At 47.6% G+C, this 22,378-nt stretch overlaps 1 protein-coding gene across 5 annotated transcripts in view; it reads right to left on the bottom strand.

Moving 5' to 3' along the window:
- Window positions 1–21,342, bottom strand: part of MOXD1 (monooxygenase DBH like 1) — a 49,559-nt gene extending 28,217 nt beyond the window's left edge. Inside the window, exons 1-6 of one of the 5 annotated variants that reach the window (XM_078876015.1) lie at window positions 20,998–21,342; window positions 19,864–20,199; window positions 17,261–17,407; window positions 11,881–12,084; window positions 10,262–10,345; window positions 609–788 (exon numbers count right to left, since the gene is read on the bottom strand). In XM_078876015.1, coding sequence (XP_078732141.1) covers window positions 609–788; window positions 10,262–10,345; window positions 11,881–12,084; window positions 17,261–17,407; window positions 19,864–20,178 — 930 coding nt within the window. In that variant the 5' untranslated portion in view covers window positions 20,179–20,199; window positions 20,998–21,342. Of the gene's footprint in view, window positions 1–608; window positions 789–10,261; window positions 10,346–11,880; window positions 12,085–17,260; window positions 17,408–19,863; window positions 20,200–20,483; window positions 20,670–20,997 lie in introns of those variants that run through there. The other 4 variants (XM_078876026.1, XM_078876011.1, XM_078876019.1 and 1 more) reach the window with 4 other exon arrangements.
- Window positions 21,343–22,378: the final 1,036 nt, after the last annotated feature.

Below are 22,378 nucleotides of genomic sequence, written 5' to 3'. Positions count from 1 at the left end.
GCTGCAGCCTTTCCAAAACATTGTCATAAATGAAAAACTATGGAAGTCGCTCTCATTTTTATGTAATAGATAGTGGATAAGCGGGTGCAATGGTGAGCGGGTGCGTGGGCGTGTGTCCGGCTGAGCAGATGAGAGGGTGGATGGGCAGGTGGGTTCACGGATGACTGAGCGTGTGGGTATGTTGGTGTGCGCATAGTGGCTGTTCAGGCACTGAGGCATGCAGGTGCTCTGTTGGGAGATTTGACCGATGTCAGGGTAAGCAGATGAGCCAAGGTGCATGTGGATGCGTGAAACTATGGAAGTGTGTGGGGAGCAGTAGTGCAGCGATTAGCACGTTGCGCAACAAATCAGGCGACCCGAGTGTGATACCTGTCCTGAGCCTCCCTAGCTCGAGTAGGGCACGGTGCTTGCCACCCACCCCCTCATATGCCGTGCCAGCCTTCATATATGCTCGCCAATAGCACTTGCCCCAAAAGCCTATTAAGGCTATAGGAGGATCTTTGTCTTTGTATGGGAGTGTGAGCAGGTGGGTAGGTTTGTGGGTGGGTGTTCAAGAGGTGAGATGGCTGAGTGAGTGGAGAGCGGTGTGGGTGAGTGTACGCTCGCACTCCGCCGCCGATGGCCCAGGCGAAGAGGATGCTCTCGCAGGAGCGGAACTCCTCTGGCATGTTTGCCTGGTAACAGCGGTGGCCCGACTGTAGAATGGCCTCACGTAGGCCCAGGGCGCATTGGTACAGCAGGATGTGGTGCACCATGCCCTCGTGGCCAGGCTCCACCAGAGGTTCCACCTGTTCTCCGAGCGACCACAAAATCGGCATTATCAGCATCGCTAACACTGTCAGCGCCAGCAGCAAGAAACATAGACAAGGTTTGACTATCAAGCCTTACCAGACTGTTTGTAAAATAAAGTGGTTGTGCGAACTTGCGTCAACCACAGGAAGATGGATTCCTTGACTAATTTATGGCCACAAAGGCAGAACCACACACATTTGGCCACCTTTGTGGCCTTGTTGCCGATGGTGATCACTTTGCAGCAGTACGGATTATTTTAGGCTAAGTTAACCTAGGGAAGACCGAGACTCTGCTCTGAAATCAACTGGCACTGCCGATGAGCAACATGGCAAGGTACTGAACCTGGCTAATTGTGAGCATGCAGGTCTATAATTAGTTTGACCAATTTGTTGCTGACTGGATTGTGAAAGATCTGGGGCACAGTCCCACCGGTGAGCTTCTCCGGCTGGCAAGGCTGCGTTGGATGGGTTATGTAGCCCACATGTCCAACCACCGCATGTCCAAGAAGTTTCTGTTTGGCCAATTAGTACGGTTGGCTACATACGGTATGAAAGAAGTTCAATGTAATTAATACAGGGAGCTAAACGGGTTCAGTAAGGGCTAAAGAAGAGATGCGCTGATGGAATACAGGAGGATCTGGAGCTGAGTGGACTTGGTTTAACACGTAGGCTTTCGCGACCATTATCATCCATAAGAGGTTTTTTGGGTTAGATCGCGTAAATATATAAATGTGTCGTTAAAACCCGCCACCACCTGACACAGCCAACTAGGAAGGGTTGTCACGTAAACAGAACGTGCCAATTCGTCACTTGGAGAGCCAAGCCACAACATTTACAATTTTGAGAACGACATTTCGCCAGTAATTATAACTAGCTTCATCAGGCAATAGCCAGATTTGTGGAGAAGTCAAACTGTTTTGTTCCTTATATAGAGGCGTAGATGTGGTGACCACACGCTGGCAGTGTCCTGTTTGTTGGGCACATATTTTTTCGTGCAGGATGCCCCTCAGGGATGTATCGAGATGCCGTCGGGGCAGTGCCTGCATTTTTTGAAATCCCCCACAACATATACATTGGTTAATGTGTTTGTGCTGGCTGCAGTTAGCCAGACGGTGTGCGTTCCACCAGTCACACAGATGCTTGTACCACTGCGGTTGCGTAAGAGCTTGGCCCTGCTAAATCTGGAGGAGGGGATCCTCTTGACCCCCTCTAACGCGATATCGTGAACACCCTCCTTAGTGGGGGCACTGGCTGTCGTGCCGGCAAACTGCGATCCCTTCCTCCAAGTGGTTAATGCAGGCTATACACCGGTAGTTATCCAGGCAGGCACCGTGTTGGCACATGCGACGGCAGCTCAATGCACGGAGCAAATGGTGTGCATGTCAGGTGTTGTCGAGAATGTCTCGCCTGCTCGCGACATCAAATCTGCGTGGATGCAGAGGTTATATCAGAAAAACAGGGATTTATCGACAAAGCAGCGAGCGCGCCTTCGGCGACTTTTGCACAAATTCCGGGACGTTTTTAGCAATGGTAAATACGACATAGGCTGGACCACCCTCTTGCAGCACCATATTCATACGGGGAACTCGCCTCCCATTCGATTAAATTCTCACAGAATGAGCCCTCATGAAAAGGAATGTGTTCGTCAGGCTGTGGATGAGATGTTGGCTGCAGACATTGTCTCTCCCTCCACCAGCCCTTGAGGGGCGCCCATTGTATTGGTCAAAAAATGTGACGGCTCTTTGCGATTTTGCGTTGACTTTCCTAAGCTCAACAAAATTTCTGTAGCAGACGCATACCCGCTTCCTCGCATGGACGAATCCTTGGTGCACTGTTCTTCTCAACCCTAGATTTGCTGTCAGGATTTTGGCAACTGCCCTTGGATGCAGAATCTAGACCTAAAACGGTGTTTCGAACACCACAGGGATTGTTTCATTTCAATTGTCTCCCGATGGGGCTTCACTTTGCGCCGGCTACCTTTTAGCGCATCATGAAATTGGTTTTATCTGGTTTGCAATGGGAATTGTGCCTTATTTATCTAGATGGCATCATTGTCTTCAGTCGCACTTTTGACGAGCACTTGCAGCGGATGCGCTCTGTTTTCTCTCAAGTGCGTGATGCAAACTTGAAATTTAAGCCGCAAAAATGTCATTTGTTGCAAGCTTCGGTGAAGCATTGGGCCATGTCGTCAGCACGTCAGGGGTCGCTACCGACCTGGATAATACGGCCTGCGTGCGCACGTGGTCAACCCCCAAATCGGTGGCAGAGGTCCACAGCTTTATGGTGTTTGCCTCATACTATCGCAGGTTTGCAAATAATTTTGCGACAATTGCCAAACCGCTCCATGCTCTAACAGCCAAGGGACAGAGATTTCGTTGGGACAAGGCGGAGAATGATTCCTTTGTAGCGCATCGTGACGCTCTGGCCAGTGCACCACCGCTCATTTATCCAGATTTCGCCAAGCCCTTATCCTGGACACTGACGCCAGTAATACGGGCATAGGTGCTGTCCTGTTCCAGGTCGTCGATGGGGTAGAGAGGGTTGTGGCATACGGCAGCCACGTTTTGTCTCCCGCTGAGCAGCGGTATTGCATCACACGCAGGGAGCTGCTTGCCATGGTCCATTTTATGCAGTTGTACCGCCCATACTTGTACGGCAGGGACTTCCTTGTTCATACCGACCACGCAGCACTCCAATACTCCATGCGTGTGGACCAACCCTCCGGTCAAATGGTCCGTTGGATTGAAATCCTCCAGGGATTCTCCTTTACTGTACTGTATAGGAAGGGGGCGCGCCATGTGAATGCGGATGCGCTGTCCCGGCTGCCGCCGCCCGGCTCATGCAGGTGCGTGAGGGGATCGAATCAATGCAGACCGCCGCTGCAGAAATCGCCTGAGATGGTCGCCGCAGTTGACTCGGTCCCGGCCAGCCATGCACAAGCGCCGGCCGACCGCATATTAGGCCTGAACCACAGCGAGTGGGGACGGCTCCAGGTTGAGGATGCCTCCCTGCTGAAATTGCGACGCCGTGCCTGCCGACAACCGAGTGCAGCGGGGTAACCTTTTCTGCAGCTCAGTGAGGGGCTCCTCTTACGATGGGATGTAGAGCTCCAACTTTTTGTTTAGTGGTGCCCACGAGCCTACGAGGCAGACTTACGCACTCGTTGCATGAAAAACGTATACATTTGGGTGTCAAGAAAACGCTCTCAACCTTAAAGATGCATTTCTATTGGCCAGGGATGGACAATGATGTGTATCTGTTCATTAAAGCTTGTTCAGAGTGGGCGCATCGGGAGTCACCTGCACAACCACACAGGGTGCCGCTGCAGTCCATAACGGTCTCGCGTGAACGAATTGGTGGCATTGGACATTTAGGGGCCGTTTCCCATTACCCAGAGGGGTCACAAATATTTGCTGGTTGAAGTTGAGTATCTTATCCGATGGCCAATGGTGTGGCCTTTGTCTGATCAGTTGGCATGGCTTTTATCTGATCAGTTGGCTGTGTCATAACTGAGGCCTTTCTGCAGGGGTATGTGTTTGATAAGGGTGCCCCAGAAAATCTGCTCACTGACCAGGGTAAAACATTTTCCTCCAAGCTACTGAAGGAGGTGTGTGACTCCCTGGGCACTAAAAAGATTCGGACTTCCCCCTACCACCCACAAACAGATGGAGTTGTTGAGCGATTGCACCGGACCTTGACGACCATGTTGTGTCAGCAGATAAACGCGGCTCAGTCCGATTGGCACATCCCGGGTGTCCTTGCCGCCTATAGGCTGGCCCCCCATGCCTCGACGGGGTTTTCGCCCTTTTATTTAACGTATGGTAGGGAACCCGAACCCCCCATGCAGGTACAATTGGGCGTGCGTCTACCGGGCAAGGGATCCACCGTGCCGGTTCCCATGCAGGTGACCCTCGACTGGCTGAGAGAGGCTCGAGAGGCCACCATAAATAACTTGGCCCAGCGGCAGGTGGTCAACGAGTGGGTGCAAGGTACACAACCGCCACGTGACCCGCCATCGGCACACAGTTTGTCATGGAAGGGACATCGCTCCTCGTCCAGGTTTGGCCCTTCTCCTCCTCCGGCCGTGCTGGACCCGGTTCGTGGGGACAGGACGGCCGCAGGAACCTGCTCCCGGAGAGTTACGTTCTGCTGAGGAATGTGGAATCGACGGAGCCATGGATCGTTGCGCCGTGCTATCCTCGGCAGAACAGACTGCACTCTTACACCCCCACAAATAGTTTTTATTGTTCTACTGTTGTGGTTTTTATTCATGGTTTTTGTTGTTACCTGTGTCATGGGTTCGCACGTTACTAAAAGTTGTATGTGAGGTCAGCTGGGATGGCTGGGTTTTACATCACGGGGGGGGGGGGTTAATGTAGTGGTGTGACGCGCGGGGTTAGTGAGGGGTGATGTGAGGTGACACTGGTGTGGCGTGGCACCAATTAGGGGGCGAAGGATAGATTGAGTGTGTGCATTTGGGAACGAGCAGGTGTGAGCATTGGGGCACGGGGTAGGCGCCAGAAAGGCGGGAGATGGAGGCGATAATTGGAGGATAGCGCATGCCGGAGATGCCGTGGAGGCGGTAGCTTAATGGGGGGTAAGTGAGGAGTGATATATAAGGGAGTGTGCGGAGCAGCACGGGGTTGGTTATCCAGGGATGAAGAACACAAGAGTCGGGGAGAAGACACCTGGGACCTCGCCCTCTTCAACTCGGCCTCGTCAGCAGTGTTGGCTGATCCCCTGCTGGGGCAGGAACGAGGGCTGAGGTGTGAGGGAAGCAGGACAGGCGAGGGGAGTTAGGACAGTGAGAGGGGATAATAGAGTACCGTGGGGGAGACAGAGTGGTTACCGCTCACGGGGTGCGCGAAGGTGAATAGGGAGAGTCGGGGAGTTCGGAACAAAGGGTGTGTGTGTGTTAACGTGAAGTGAGGAGCATCCACACTGGATGCAAGGTAATAAAGTGACACAGGTGGAAAGTTAAGAGTGTCCATGTGAGTACAACACTACACATACATTCTAGATTTGAAGCTTTCGTGACTGCAAGGAATCATCTTCTTAGGTTTTTTCGGTAAAGTCACGTAGAAAGTAAAATAAAATAAAAAAAATAAAAAATATTTTATTTTACTTTCTACGTGACTTTACCGAAAAAACCTAAGAAGACTACACATACATTTATACAAAACACACAGTGCGTGCAGATGGTAATATTTTCGCAGCCATGGACATTTGAAAGGGCGAGGTAACACGAGGTTACAATGTAATTAAATAAGTGGGATGCCCCAAGTGGTTTCCTCCAGGAGATCTCCCACATCAACAACCTCTGCCAAAAGGAATAATTAATTAAATCAAATCCACGAATGGGGGTGGCTAGGGGCCTCCAGGGGCGATGCTGCTGTACACCGAGCCGGCAACACTAAGATCCTGGGTTTGAATTCGAGTTTCAGGACCTGAGAATTAAACTGGGTTCTTCAGTGTAAGGAGTTGACGGTCTTGAGCCTGAACCACCAATACATAATCTAATATCATAATGAATTTAGTTTCAAACTTAACTGAAGATGTTCTAGCTCTGAGAATTAAAAAATCAGTTCTGTAAGCATACGACAAACACTTATTTCAGGGTACATCAGAGCAAGCCAGTTAATTGATTTTAGGTTGTGTCTTATTTTAATATGCATCACATTTTTTTTAAACAAAACTTCTGAAAGATGATTTTATTTGCAAACTAAGGCTCGGTTAGATTAATCTTCCCCACTGCCATTCTGCAGTAATCATCAAACCTCCGATAACCAGGGTTGAGACTATGTATGTTGTGAGAGAAGTTCAACATACAAAAGATCAGCCATCATTCTAAAATTAAGGCGATGTTTCAAAAATTGGCTTCCTCTTGCTGTGCTCTCACATCATGGGAAAAGAAAAAGCCGCACCCTGGCCTCTTTTCAAACATTTCAGAACACGGAAAATATGGGCAACCAAGGCTCTTTCACTGTTAACTATTGAAGAAGGGAAGCGAGACCAACAGCACAAAAGTGAAACAAACATCCTCCCCATGATTATGTTTCGCGACCCAGCCCGTTTCCAAAGAAAGAGCAGAGATAGTGAACAATAAACAAATGCAAACAATATCCGGTCAGGCAACACTATCTGAAGAATGTTGGTCTTGGCATCAGATGGCTAAGCATTAAAACCTATTTGGGGGTTGATGCAACCCATCATTCCAGGTCTCCCTTGAGAATGAGACTGCTGCATTCAATGGCCTCTTACCTGGCCACAGAAAACTCAATTATCTAGCTATTTAACAATTTTATCATTCGTATTTTATTTTGTAGAGTGTACCTTGTATGCAAAGTTTATGCAAATGTAACCTTAATATGAATAAGGTTAATTAGGCAGAAAAAAAATAAAATACAAATGAGAAAGACAGAATCAGCAGACAGTACAATCGTGACAGACAATATAAACGAGATGGAAAATAACCTATTCTTTAATCGAACTGTGACCCCGAGTCATGAAAATTCGTCAAATCACAGCAGATGTCCTATGGAATGATGATCTGACTGCCACTATGGGACTGTGGAATTGTAACCACTAGAATATGTTTCTAGATTTGAAGCTTTCGTGACTGCAATGATTCATATTCTTAGGTTTTTTCGGTAAAGTCACGTAGGTAAAACATTAAAATTAATGAAAGTAAAATAAAACAGAACAAAAAAATAAAATTCACGACGTTTCGGAGGCAACACAAGTCTCCGTCATCAGGTGGGACCGTCACAGCCGAATTAGCTGCATCAAGTGAAGCAATGATTCAAGATGTAATCCCTTATAAGCAAGTTGAAGGGAGGTGGAGAGGGGGGGGTGGAGAGCTTATCAGGCTGTGGTAGCCAATGAATGGAAACGTATCGGAAGGGAGGAGGAGCGGTGATCAAAGACTGCACGTAGTGCTCAACACAATGAATGGAGACGTGTCGGGACGGAGGGCGAGCGGCGATCAAAGACTGCACGCAGTGCTCAACACAATGAATGGAGACGCGCCGGGACGGAGGGCGAGCGGTGATCAAAGACATCACGTAGTGCTCAACACAATGAATGGAAACGTGGCGAGCGGTGATCAAAGAACAATGAAGAGATTACTGTTAAACACTGGGGATGTTAACACTCGGTGAAGTAAATTAAAATAGTGCCTGTCAGATAAGATGGTCCAAAAAGTGTAATTAAGTCTTTTTTGCGTGGTTAATAACATCTTTCCAGTGATTACTGAGTTTGTACCCATCATCACGGTTGAAATTATGTCTGTGTTTGTATATTTGTATGGCTTCGTGTACAAACCTTTGATGGTAGCCCGGAGGTTTGCAGAGAACCTTGGTCTCGGAAAAGACAATTTCATGAGAGCCTGCCGAGTTGTAGCAATGATCGGCAACGGCCGAAGAATCAGTTCTGCCTAGAATATGGCCGGCAATTGAGATGAATGCCACGCAATTGCTTGTTAAGAGTGGAGACACAACGACTGATATCACATGTATGTATATGCACATAGCCAACCGTGCTAATCGGAGGTTAGCAAAAGTTATTTATTTAAGCATTTACTGATTCACTCCATTCACTCATTCACAGGTGGTGAGTAGTCTCCTTATCACTCTTCTAGTATTACTATTCTAGTTACTGTTGTTGTTACATTGGGGAAACCAAACGACATGTCTCGGACCGCATCCGTGAACATAAAGCTGACCTGAAACACGGTAGGACAAACACCTCAGCCGTGGCAGATCATTGTTACAACTCAGTGGGCTCACATGACATTGACTTCTCCAAGACAGAGGTTCTCTGCAAGCCATCTGGCTATCATGAGAGATTCGTTCATGAGGCGATCCACATATACAAACACAGAGACAATTTTAACCGAGAGGATGGATTCTGGCTTAGCAATCATTGGAAGGACGTAATAAACCATTTCGATACACATTAGGGTGGGTAGAATAATACATAGTGTTATGTTGAAATGTATAAGGTATAGGGTGGTTTATAGCAATACAGTATATAATTTAATGTTGGGTTTATCTATGGCAGTATATAGTACGGTATATGCTCGTCTGATGTAAGAGAATAAAGTTTAGATGGAAGCATATTATATAATTTTTACGACGTAGAATTGTAATGTATTACTTGCTGTTAGTAACTCAGCTTATTGTAGAGTATAGTAAGTATACTGATGGTGCTATGCAGTTTATACTTTAGTTTTTTATGTAGTTTATACTTTAGTTTTCTACGTGGTTGTTTAGTAACTGCAGCTACATATCATTAACATTCCTTTTCTTTGTTAATGCTACTCCCTGCACCCCCCCTTGGTGCTGCTGATCCTGCATAATGCATGGGCATAATATGACTTTGAAACCCCCCCGTCCACCTCCTACGCATTTTCCATGAATATGCTAAATTCCTCTTCATATGCACATTCTTTTTGTTAAGGCGCTCTTCCACCTCCAACCCAGTTTATATATAAGCTCCTAGCTTGGTAGTGTCTCATTCTTCACCTGAAGACGGCTGCTTGCGTTGTAGCCGAAACGTCGTGAGAATTATTTTATTTTATTATGTTTTATTTTTATTATTTTATTACTTCCCTTCTACGTGACTTTACCGAAAGAACCAAGAAGATGAATCCCTGCAGTGACGAAAGCTTTAAATCGAAATTCGATCATGTACTTATCCTCCGGTCTTGAGGACTGTTGACCATACTGTGTCATCTGATCTACACAGTGTTCAACCTACTGCAGGTCACAGTGCTCCTCTATCTGCTTCTTCCCTCGCACTGCCCGACTTTGAAATGATCTCCCATTGTCTCTTGTCCCACGCTCTATTCTAAACCTTGCTCAATTCAAAAGATCTGTGTACTCACATGTTAGAACTTTGAAAGTGCTATTTTTCCTGGTCACTTGGGGTTTTGGACCTTTGGGCCTGTGCTCTGCAACTATTCAATAAAGTAAAGCTGCTCAGTGCAGCAGACAGCCGGAAGGAATGCTGAGCTCTGTGCCCACCCTGTGCTCACTCTGTGTGTTCACTCTGTGTTGTCACTGTGTTCACTCTGTGTGTTCACTCTGTGTGTTCACTCTGTGTGTTCACTCTGTGTTCACTCTGTGTTCACTCTGTGTTCACTCTGTGTGCTCACTCTGTGTGTTCACTCTGTGTTGTCACTGTGTTCACTCTGTGTGTTCACTCTGTGTGTTCACTCTATGTTCACTCTGTGTTCACTCTGTGTGCTCACTCTGTGCTCACTCTGTGTGTTCACTCTGTGCTCACTCTATGTGTTCACTCTGTGTTCACTCTGTGTGTTCACTCTATGTTCACTCTGTGTGTTCACTCTATGTTCACTCTGTGTGTTCACTCTATGTTCACTCTATGTTCACTCTATGTTCACTCTATGTTCACTCTATGTTCACTCTGTGCTCGTTGGGGCAGATGCTGTTACAGGAGAGACTGACCCGGATCACATGGTGCTTGGTGTGCAACTCGGGCAGCCGGAAGATCTGGCACCAGTAGGTCGTGTCACTTGATGGCACCTCCACCTGTGAAACAAAAAGAAGACAAAGATCCCCTGTATAGCCTTAACATACTGTAGGGGCAAATGCTGTTAGCGAGCACCTATAAAAGCTGGCACAGCACACAAGGGGGTGGGTGGCCAACACCACGCCCGGCCGCCTTCGTCTCCCTAGTGGCAATGTTTACACACCGCGCCAGGTACATAACAAGGTTGATCAATAGGGAGCTATCCCTTGACCACACCCAGGCAACGATCAGCTTTTCATTGTATCTGTACCAGATGGAAATTCCTCTAGTTCAGCCATGGAAAGCTTCTCAAACCATGTGGTCAAAAAAAATCTGTTCAATAATGAGCCAAGGGACGTCCCTGTCACACCCCAAGTTGAATAGGGAATGGCTGATTCCCTGCCATGCAGCTTTATCTGGGCCTGCCCACCATCATGAAGGTCCTTAATGATTAAGTTTAGACTTAAAACTTTCGTGACTGCAGGAATTGATATTATTGGTTCTTCAGTAAAGTCATGTAGATAGAAAACAAAAATCTAAATGAAAAGCAAAAAACCCACGACGTTTCAAACTCAACACAAGCGGCCGTCTTCAGGTGGATTGTGAGCAGAGGGTCAGGGAACCCAAAAGCATGAACAATATCCCAGAGCCCTGGCCTATTGGTGGTCTCAAAGGCCTTAACCAATAAAACAGAGATGTCGGTATACACATCTATAAATACATGTCTACACGTAGGTGTATGCAGGATAGATTTTCTCCATATACTCTGATTTTCTCCCACACATAAAACTGCTAATTAAAAATGAAAGAGCCATATTAAAGCAGGTTCTGAATTGTTGTAAGTAGAGTCTTATCCTGGTTACAAATGACTGCAAAAATCAATCATTATATATCTTTCACTTAATGTAACAAAATGTTCGGCTCTAAAATAAATATCAGTTGTATCGCTATGTGACAATCTTCTCTACAGCAGGGCACACGGGACAGTGCAGCACCCCGAGTGTTGATAAGAGGTCATCAGGAAAGTATCTCAGAAGTAGTTCTGTGATGATATTGCCTTCCGCAGTCTGTTCACTCGTGTGCTGGTGCAATCAGCACCCTACATCTTCTTGAACACTTCTGTAACTTAATTTTACTGTGAACAATTTCAAAAAGTAATATATCCGAGCCAACTTTCTTTGTAGGAAAGGTATTTTAATCAATACTTGATTATATTTATAATTTATTCTGTTATGCAGTTGTTTTTTGCATCGATTTCTGTAAGATTTTTTGCCCTGTACTTTGTTTTGTGTTTTATTGTTTTGTCATTTAGGTGACCAAGGTCACTCTTCCAGGTCTCTTGAGTTTTCACCTGGTTAAACAAAATAAACTTAACGCTTGCAATTTGAAATCCAACATGGCATGATGGGCTGCTGAACAAGCATTCCGATTGTCTCAAGTCATACCACAATAGAATTTGGAATAGATGAAGACGTAACATTCTGGCTACTTAAGTGAGGATCACAGACGAGCAACCGGCACGGTCTCCACGTGGCCGTGTGATGCGGCAGCTCACGTTACGGTTGCATAGGTCCACGGCGTCGGTGAGACCCAGGTTCCCCGGCACTTCGCTTGCCGGGTTCAGCAGGTTGAGGCTGCGGACGCCCCGCGCCGCCCCATGGTACTGGGCCCTTGCCCCAGAGGGGTCCCCCAAGGGATCCCCCGGAGAATCCTCCACATCCTCCTCGTGCAGGGCCCAGAGGACGCGCACTGTGCCGCTCTGATGGGCGACAGGGGCCACGAGTGTGTTGAACCACCCAGGAAGACGATGGTGTCACACAGAGAGATATTTATTTCTAAATAAAAAAAAAAGACATTCTTTCAATTGCATGGCCATCACCGAACCATTCCCGGGGTGATGCGTGTCACTTTCAGCTCCGGCATTAGCAGCATCCGAAGCGAAGGAAAGTCACCAAAAGCAACCGAAATACATTTACTTTGAAATGGGACTTGCATGGACTGGAAATTGTCAAAAACTATAGTGCTGAGTTAGATTTGGTTTTGTGAGATATGCGCAAAATATCAACGGTCAATACATTCCACAAATGTACTGTAAACGTAGTTTCAGAGCTCATGCAGAAATTGTTGTCCGAGTCGGAACAATTGGGCAAACGATTTAAACAAAAAAATCATCAGAATATAAAAAAAAGAGAACAATAATAATGTATTGCCCAATATGGCAGGGGGGTCCCCAACCCCCGGGCCGCGGACCGGTACCGGTTCGTGGCCTGTTAGGAACCGGGCCGCGCAGCAGGAGGTGAGCGATGGGCGAGCGAGCGAAGCTTCATCATCTGTATTGACAGCCGCTCCCCATCGCTCGCATTGCCGTCTGAGCTCCACCTCCTGTCAGATCAGCGGCGGCATTGGGTTCTTATAGGATCGCGAACACGACTGTCAACTACGCATGCGAGGGATCTGGGTTGCGCGCTCCTTATCAGAAGTCAGAATCCGACACTTATTTTAGTCCGTGCGTGGCCCACCCATTATTTTATTTACCACTTCCGTCCGCGCCTCTTTCCCGCACTGCGCACTTTTCTCAGTCACAGTTTTGGTGAGCCCACACGCTAACCCTCGCCAAAATGAGTAAAAAACAAACCCAATGATGACCCCCCCCCCTGTCCGTGAAAAAATTGTCTTCCACAAAACCAGCCCCTGGTGCCAAAAAGGTTGGGAACCGCTGCTATATTTCATGTTTTGACAATATAAACATTTCCAAAAAAGTATACCGAATCTATTGATACCATTTTGCAAACAAGACTCGACAAGCCAATTACGGCACATGAAGCACAGCCCGTCAAGCTGACAGCTCTCCTCTCGTGTGCACAGCTCTGTCTCTGCAACAAGCCAAGACCCCCGAGGCTCCCCACACCCCCTACCCGTCAACGCCAAGTCTCTCACGAGATGGAAAATGCACCACAACACCACGAGTATCACAGGGTCCAACAGTTCCTGCACATCCCATCAACCCACAGACAACGTCCACACTTAGATACAAACAATGTCCTTGAGAAACGTAATAATAACTTGGACAAATGCATGATGCTGTTTTGTCAAAAAATGTTTAATGCTCAATAAAACGGAAGTGGCGAAACACCCATTGCAGGACACTTGAAATCAATATCATTGAGACTCAGTGAGGCTCTTTTGGATAAAAGGCATTGCTACAACTTCTATTCTTAAGTGGTTTCCTTTTCAAACACGCATGCAGTGCTAATCTCCTATTTACAGTTCAGAGCCAGTAGTATAGATTCCACATTCTTATTGCAGACGACAATGACACCTAAGGAATGTTGACTTTCCATTTAGTGGTATTTATTTTGTTGAGAAGTAAAGAAATGAGATCCCCCGCTGAAATTTGAACGTACACGCTTCCACATTTGAGTCGCACTCACAAACCAAGGCAATGCCAGCCAGCTGTGCTGCCTTGCCCCATGTAGGTGCGTGCACATCTTTGATTGGATCTTTCTACATTTCATTTCACGAAAAGTGCTTCGCAAGGAATGGCCGTGATAGAACACTCTCCAAGACAGAATAGTAATTGTTACTCTAAGCCTTAATAATGGAAACTGGACAACACTGCAATTTAATATCGTTCCAAGATGCTTCTCTGGCACCTGCTACTATGAGATTCTATTGCGACAAGACTTTCACGATGTCAAAAGGAAAATGACCCTCCATCTTCCAAGAGCTTCACAGAAAATAGTCTCTAAATGCATTCTCAAAGCTTTACATGACCACAACTTAACAAGTTATATTTTCGCAGAAATTTCACCCAAAATGTACACATTTTTAGGACAGTAAATGGTCTCTTCTAGGCTCAGCAGTCCTAATATGCACACTATACAATGTCAAATATTAATTGCATACTAAAGCAATATTTCCCACACAAATGAACACACCATAAGGCGCTCTTTTGCTGTTTACAATATTCAGCCAGATGTGGAAATTGCTAATTTATCGACCCCAGAGAATGAAAAATAAAAACCAACCCCGAACATGGAATTTTACCTCATTATGTTCCGAGGGTGAGTCGCACACTCTAACTACTGTGCCACTTGGCCAGGTGTTTATCTCGCCTGGCACAATTACACAATATTCTGACCTCAGGTCACTTTCTTTATTTGAAGCTTTCGTGACTGCAGGAATCCATACTCTTTGGTTCTTTCAGTAAAGTCACGTAGGTAGAAAAAATAATAGATCACGACGTTTCGATCGCAACACAAGCAATCGTCATCAGGTGGTACAACCACGGCAAGAAAAAACTGCTGAAGTAGGCGAGAAATCTGCCGTGGCACGAGGTTATATAGTAGTGTATAGTGTAGTGTATAGTGTAGTGTGTAGTGTAGTGTATAGTGTAGTGTATAGTGTAGTGTATAGTAGTGTATAGTGTAGTGTATAGTAGTGTATAGTGTAGTGTATAGTGTAGTGTATAGTAGGCCTCGGCATTAGGGGGGGAGAGAGAAGGGGGGGGGTAACTTGTAAATGAATCGCACCCTCGGCACACAACAGCTCGACGAATGGGATGTGCAGGTTTTTAGACTGCATACTTACAAAATGATTTGCATTTAATTGCGTGGTAACAATGGACATCAGCAATTGCCCTGAAGTCCTTGAGCACCCTCGGGGGATGTGCGTTGAGTGCCCCTCCCTGGAGTTCCTGGTTGCTGCCTCCATGCCAAGACGAGTGGACATATGTAGCCCCCGTCATCAGCAAGAAAAACACGGAGAAATGTGATCTCCATTTGTCAGGATGATGCCCTTTAGACACTTCAAACACTAATACCATGTTTTATCTTGACAAGCACTCACCTGTCAAAGTAAAAAGAGAGCTGTATTTACGTACAGCCTGGACAGGCGGCACGGTGGTCAGAGTGTAGGACTCCCAATCAGGAGGTTACAAGCTCAAATCCTGGTCAGAGATGGACTCAACACATCTCTACTGCAGGGTAAATAACATTAGAATAAATGTATGCAAAGCCAGTAATGATTGTCCCATGAAATAATTCACCAACACCAGAATAATGCAGAATTTACACTCTGACTTAGAAATTAGTACTGCTCAATGCTCGTTTGAGGAGGAATCTGCTGACTCTTTAACTATAATTGCACACTGTGCAGTGGTGAATGGTAACCAAGAACTATGAATCAGAGACCTGGCTACACATTTTGGATTCTGGCTCCACATTTTGCTAATTGTGACTTACTTCTTGGACCATCATGGACTTATGATGACACCCTGCTGATGAGACTTAGTGAAATAAAAACTAGTCCATAGCTACGTTGCTTAAACCAACACTACTGGGAGATGAACTATGAAACACTCTGAAGCTAGTCGAGAGGTGGATTTAGTGTAATTTCCTTTAACCGTAAAAACAAAACCATTGTGTATACTGACCGCACACCAATGTCAGACAGCAAAGACGCACACACACCTCAATAACCGGCAATTACTAATTTAGAAAATGATCAAATGTGCATTAGCGGAAGTGACCGGTGATGACCACAGGATGCCGTGTGGGTGTGTTGCTGCTGCACGGAAGCCACGTTGATAGTTACTGACTGCGCTTGCATTTGTAACGGCAATGTGCCAAGCAGCAATAAGGCACTAGGAAATAAAGTGATCCACCCTATGGGACACATTTCACAAAAACCCAGCCAAAATATCGTACAGCAGGGCCTGAATCCCGTTTGCTGTGTGAAAACATCATAACGGAGTGTGACATTTCACGTTTATTCAGCACTCGACAACAAGCTGCTGATCTGTTCTGAAATATTTGACTCTGGAAGATGAACACGTGCCTGGACCATAGAGGGTCAGATAGAAAGAAGAGTAAGCATTTAAGTGGACAATGGTAAATTTTAACCACAGCACCCAAAAAAGCCTTCTTTGCTTTTGTTATTATACAATGCAGTCAATGCGATATAAATGAGTCCTGTATTGGGGCGTTTGTCCAATTTCAATCTTGAGTGGCATATGGGAGGAAACTGGAAAATCAAGAGGAAACACCAAACATATGAGGGTGTAAAATAATAAAGCTCTGCAAGTTTAGATTCAAGAATCCACCCCTGAATGGTCATCGCCTGGCCACCTTACCACCCAAAGCAGCCACACTTGGCACTCCCAGACAGTCTCCCATTCAATTGCTAACCAGGGGTAATTTTTCTTAGCCTCTGAGATTGAATTAGATGGGCACTTTCAGGGTTTGCACGAGGGGGTAGAACTTGTATCAGCTGTGGTGGTAGAGGCACAAACCCTCGAACTGGACGGGAGAAAACCTCCTGGGTGGCAAGACCGTACTGGCTACTTTTAAATCGCTTATCCCCGTGCCAACAGCTGATTTCTTATCAATTGCAGAGCTCTCCGCTGTTTTTGTCTTCTGCTCTGGCCTCCTGAACCCAGCTGTACTGCATTCCACCCCCCCCCCCCTTCCCGTGAAGCTCAGAAGAAGCAGCCCATAGCTATCCGTGGTCCCTATAGCAGTGCGAGAGCAACCCACACACGCAGGCTACCACTGCCTAGCCAGGGAGTCAGATATGTGTGTGGGTGCTTTTTTGGGTAGACGGGTGGGTAGGTAGGTAGACAGGCAGTAGGTTTGTTGTAAGATGCATGGATGAGAGCGAAGATAGATGGGTGGATGGGTGGTGCAATAGGTAGGTAGGGAGCTTAGTAGGTACGTATGCAGACATGGACTCGCCAGACAAGTAAGTTTCACGTCGGTGGGTATAGTTGGGCGAGTAGGTAAGTAGATATGCAGGCAGACAGAACAGCTGGTAGGTTGGCTGGGATGCGGGAAGGTATGTGCCTAGGTAGGCTGCAGGTAGGTAGGTAGGTCGTAAACAGGCAGACAGGTAATCAGGTAGACCGGTTCCTGGTTCACCACCTACCTACCACTCACCGTGATGATCTTGTCACGGGGGTCACACGTGTCGAGCGCCCGAGAGAAAATCAGCTCGGTGTGCGTGGAGTTCTGGGATGCGCTCTCCAGGCGGTAGTCCTGCCTCTCATCCAGCAGTGGACGCTCATTCCGTTCAGCAAAGTAATCCTGCCAAGAGGAGGTACATGTGGGGAGTGACATTTGGACTTTGTAGCTCTACGTATCCACAGCAGTTTAAATGCATTTGTGAAACACTCAGATACATTGGGCTGCAAGGTGGCCAAGATATGGCAGGACAGCAACGTATTCTTGAATCCATCTGTGCCGAGCATTGCGCATTATCCACTCATTTGTACGAGTTTTCTCCAGCTACACCAGTTCCCTGCCATGTACAATACACACGACCCTGAAATTAAATTGGCCAAACATTTTAATTCAGGACTCTCATGAAGGTCATGACTGAATATGGCTCCCCTCTTAGAGTATGTTTATAGTACAGTAATACTTGTCAGCCCTTTGTCATTCCACTGCCAGATGAAGGCCTCGCCATGCCGTGTTTGTCATTAGACTTACTTGACCATACTTCACCATGCTAGTCAGTATGGATGTAACCACTGTGCAATCACTCACACGAAGGACATCATTGGGCATGTATTTATAACCAGTACAGAACTTATATTTCGCCTTGAAGTCTCTTTTGCAATGCAGATCTAGGTTAATAGTTGGTGGAGCAAAATCAGCCAATTTCAAATGTGTAAAACAAAACAAAAATACAGAAAAATATTATTTGAAAAATATTAAAACACGATTAAGAACAATAATGAAATCAAACCTTTAAAAAATATAAGGAAATTCAAATTGTGTGCATTAAAATTTGATATGAAAAATAATTCATAGCCTAATAATAATACCACGTGCAGACTCAGCCCAGACACATACGTCTGCTCAAACACTCTTACAAAATTGTCAGCCCTGTCCTGAAGTGACCCTTAAAAGCCCAACACCCACAGCCTCTCACACCCACAGACAGCATTTGGTGTGACTGTTGGCAGACGGCAGTCAGGCCATTTCAATAATAATCGCTTGAAAGCAATGTCATTTGTCTATCGGTCGGTTAGTCTATCGGTCGGTTAGTCTATCGGTCGGTTAGTCTATCTGTCTCTCCACTTGTCACATCATTTGAGTAATTTTCGTCAAAAGGGTCCAGTAATAACGGCTTATGACCATTCGGTATCATTGACCTATGGTATTGCATTTGACCCATTTATGGCATTTGACCTTTGACCTATGTAATAAAAAACTCACCAGTGATCGCCCGCTAAGCGCAGTGGTTGTGCCACATGCTAGACCAGGGGTCGGCAACCTACGGCTCCGGAGCCGCATGCGGCTCTTTACGGGCTGCTTCTTGACGATATGTACGTATGTACAGTATGTACTCAGATGCATTGCGGCTCTTGAAATACTGAATTTTGTACCGAATTGGAAAGAAATGGCTCTTCTTGTTATTTTGGTTGCCGACCCCTGTGCTAGACAGATGCGTTCCTGCTCAGGGTGACCTCAGCTGTGGATGGTAATATGTGAGTGGTGAGTCCCTCTCAAATGATGAGTGGTGACTATTGAAGGTTCGGTAGGTGGTGAATGTACGGTGAGTGCCTGGCGAGTGTTAAGTGGGAGTCCGGTGTTAGAATACTATTGCATGAACCCCGTCTCTCAGACAGGTTACCCTTAAGTAACTTTAATAACAAATCTAAATAGTTTTAAATCTCCTGTAGCTCTTGCACGGTTACATGAAGGACAATGAGGCATTCATTGTCAAGTAATGCTTTTTGTCGGGTCCTAACAGCACAAGATTCCACAATGGTAATAATAATGCTAGAAATCCTCATGGGATTCAACGCGTAAACTAAAACATATCTGATCAGTGTGCTTGAGAGGGGATCCAACTGTGAGTTTGGAGTGTGAAGCATCTTGTGAGTAGGATTCATTGAAATATAGAATTGATGCGCCTTAGCTCGAGACATGTTTGAACTTGAGCTACAGATCTCGTGAGAATTAAAGGTGACGTGTATTTAAATCAGCACCTGCGAGTATGTTTGCCTTATTTGTATGGGAAGCAATGCACAATTTACAAGAATGTCTCACTTGCAGGGTCGGGTTTATTTGTTAAGGACTCACACATCCAGGTATGGTTAAGTATTGCGCAGATCTCATCTGTACAATAACTCACCAAAAGCCACGGCTCGCTTGCGAACACAGCGCACCCCTCGGCATGACTCACCAGTACACATGGCGCTCATGCAATATTCCTCATCTGTATGATACACCTGTTAGCATCGCTCACCTGTATAGATGGCTCACGTTTACTTATGGTTCACCTGTGAGTATCAAAGACAAAGGTGCCTCGTATATCCTGAACAGACTGTTGGCGCAAATGCTGTTAGCGAGCACCTAATAAGGCCAGCACGGGTGCCCAGCGCCACGCCCAACCGCCTTTGTCTCCCCAGAGGCGATGTGTACACGCCGTGCTAGGTACTTATGTAAGACCGAGTCAATCTAGGGGAGGCCCAGGAACGGTGAAGATAATCCTCATTGTTGTTGGCCAAGAACCTTCACACGCGGCTCACCTGTAAGTAGGCTTTCCCGTTTGTCCTGACACCGCCTATCACCAGGTCTGCCCCGGCCATAGATCCCGCGGGAGAAAACCCGAGTCCGACCCATCCCGTGGTGCGCGCCTCCACCCGGAAGGCGATCGTCTCCCCCGCCGCATCCCCCCCGGACCCCGCTCTGGTCGCGCTCCAGCTCAGCCGCACGCGGCCCACCTCGTCCAGCTCCGCGCTGCGCTCCCAACTCCGCGCGTCGCGGGAGCTCGGGGAGCCGAGGCCGGCGGCGAGGCAGAGGCAGAGCAGCGCCTCCACCGCGCGCGTCGTCCACCAGGGCATCGTTCCGAGGCGCTCTCAGCCCTGCAGGGTTTCAAAGCGTTCCGAGTTCTGAGTCTCGAGTCGGTGTTCGATTTGAGTTCTGTCTATTAACTCAAGGTGCTAAACGCGACTCCTGCCTGCAGTCTGTGCACGTCGTGTGTACAACACACAGCACGCACGTGCGCGGTTCCAGGCGAAAGCACAGCTCTGCACACACACAGTTATACACTTTGCACAGTTACACGCATACACAGACACTTATACACATCGTCATACACACGACGTTAAATAAATACACACAAATACATAGTTACATACGCACGTACCCAATCACACACGGTCACACATCTACAATACACGCGTAGTGATCGATCGCGACCTCCACGCGTTCTCTTCTCGATGCAAGGACTCGGGCACCGAGTAGCAGCAGCAGCGCCAACTTCCCGTGCTGCCTCTCCCCACACTCGCCCTCTCTCTCTCCACTCTCGCCCTCTCTCTCTCCACTCGCCCTCTCTCTCTCCACTCGCCCTCTCTCTCTCCACTCGCCCTCTCTCTCTCCACTCGCCCTCTCTCTCTCCACTCGCCCTCTCTCTCTCCACTCGCCCTCTCTCTCTCCACTCGCCCTCTCTCTCTCCACTCGCCCTCTCTCTCTCCACTCGCTCTCTCTCCACTCGCTCTCTCTCCACTCGCCCTCTCTCCACTCGCCCTCTCTCCACTCGCCCTCTCTCCACTCGCCCTCTCTCCACTCGCCCTCTCTCCACTCGCCCTCTCTCCACTCGCCCTCTCTCCACTCGCCCTCTCTCCACTCGCCCTCTCTCCACTCACCCTCTCTCCACTCACCCTCTCTCCACTCACCCTCTCTTCACTCTCTGTCTCTCTCCACTCACTGCTCCACCAGACCCCGGGGTGCCCGGGGCAGCGCCTCTCCCCGCCCGCGTTGCCTGCGCTCCCCTGCGACCCCCTTGCCGATCTGCATGGCTGCCCGCCTTTGTCTCTCTGGCTCTTCCTACTGCGTCGTGCTTTGCGCGGCAAGGCTTTGCTACCCGAATGTATGGATCGTTGCACTGGCACTGATGCTTCTAAAGTCTCGCAGCACGAACTACCATCCCGCCTTGAGCGTGTCCCGACAGAGCGTGGCTGCGACAGACGGAGTCATGGGCAAGTGATCCATAGAGGCACGCCAGGTCTCCCGCTCTCCCCCTTTCCTACCCCGAACCCAACAAGCCCCTTCCACTCCTACCCCCAGCCAACTGCGCCGTGCCCTCCCTTGCACCCACCCCCCATGCCTCCACAGCAGCCCAGCCAACCCTGCCAGACAATACTCACACGACAGGCCTCCCTGCTCCCTTCCCCCTACCCGCTCTCATTCCATTCTTTTAAGGACATTCTTTTCTTCTCCCCGATCATCGGAAAACAGCATTACGTAAAATTGTTGCCCGGCTTTTCGAACAAGGACCCGGCAGAGAAATGTAAATCGGTTTCCAAGCGTGAGGAGGAGTGGAAGACGTGTGTGCAAGTTCACTGCTCTTGCTAGAGAACATTCCCTGTGAATACTCCAGTCGAAGATAAACAGAGCCCGCCTATAGCGCCTGCACGTGTGTGAGTCCATGACTGCTCCATGTGTCTGTATGTGTTTGCCTGTGTGCGCATACGTATCTCTGGGTGGGTATGTCTCCGTGTATGTCTTTGTGTCCAGTGTGTGTGTGTGCCTGGGTTGGTGTGTGTTTTAAGTACAATATGTATGTCTACTTGTGTACTGCATATGCCTGTTTATATGTGCGAGAGTCTGCACTCACACCGAAAAATGTGGATCTATGGACGCGGGCAAGGTTGGCCAGCAAATGTCTTCTATGACCTCGTCCAGAAGATGGCTAAAGTGGCCCCTCAGGAGTCATCTCATTTGCTGATTCTAATGTCCGAGTAGGTCATGACAGTAGCACTTGGGCAGGAGTGATTGAAACACATGGACCAGGTCATCTCAATAACGGTAGGAGGCTGCTACTGTCACCAACTCGCTGTTCCGGCATCGGTACATCCACAGATCATGGATGCATGCCGGATCCGAGCAAGAACTTCGACTGGACTAGTGACGGAACGGCGAATGTGGGGGCCATTTCCTTGACACCAGACACCAGGACCTACCGTGCAGAAGATTCGTCCACTGACCGTTTGCTGCCATATCCAAGCACCGATACGCCAGAAATGCATGCACTGTGATGGT

This window comes from Lampetra fluviatilis, chromosome 2 (genome assembly GCF_964198595.1).
Source record: "Lampetra fluviatilis chromosome 2, kcLamFluv1.1, whole genome shotgun sequence".
NCBI lineage: Eukaryota > Metazoa > Chordata > Hyperoartia > Petromyzontiformes > Petromyzontidae > Lampetra > Lampetra fluviatilis.
Note: the sequence above shows the minus strand (reverse complement) of the source record. Positions and strands in the feature narration are given on the sequence as shown.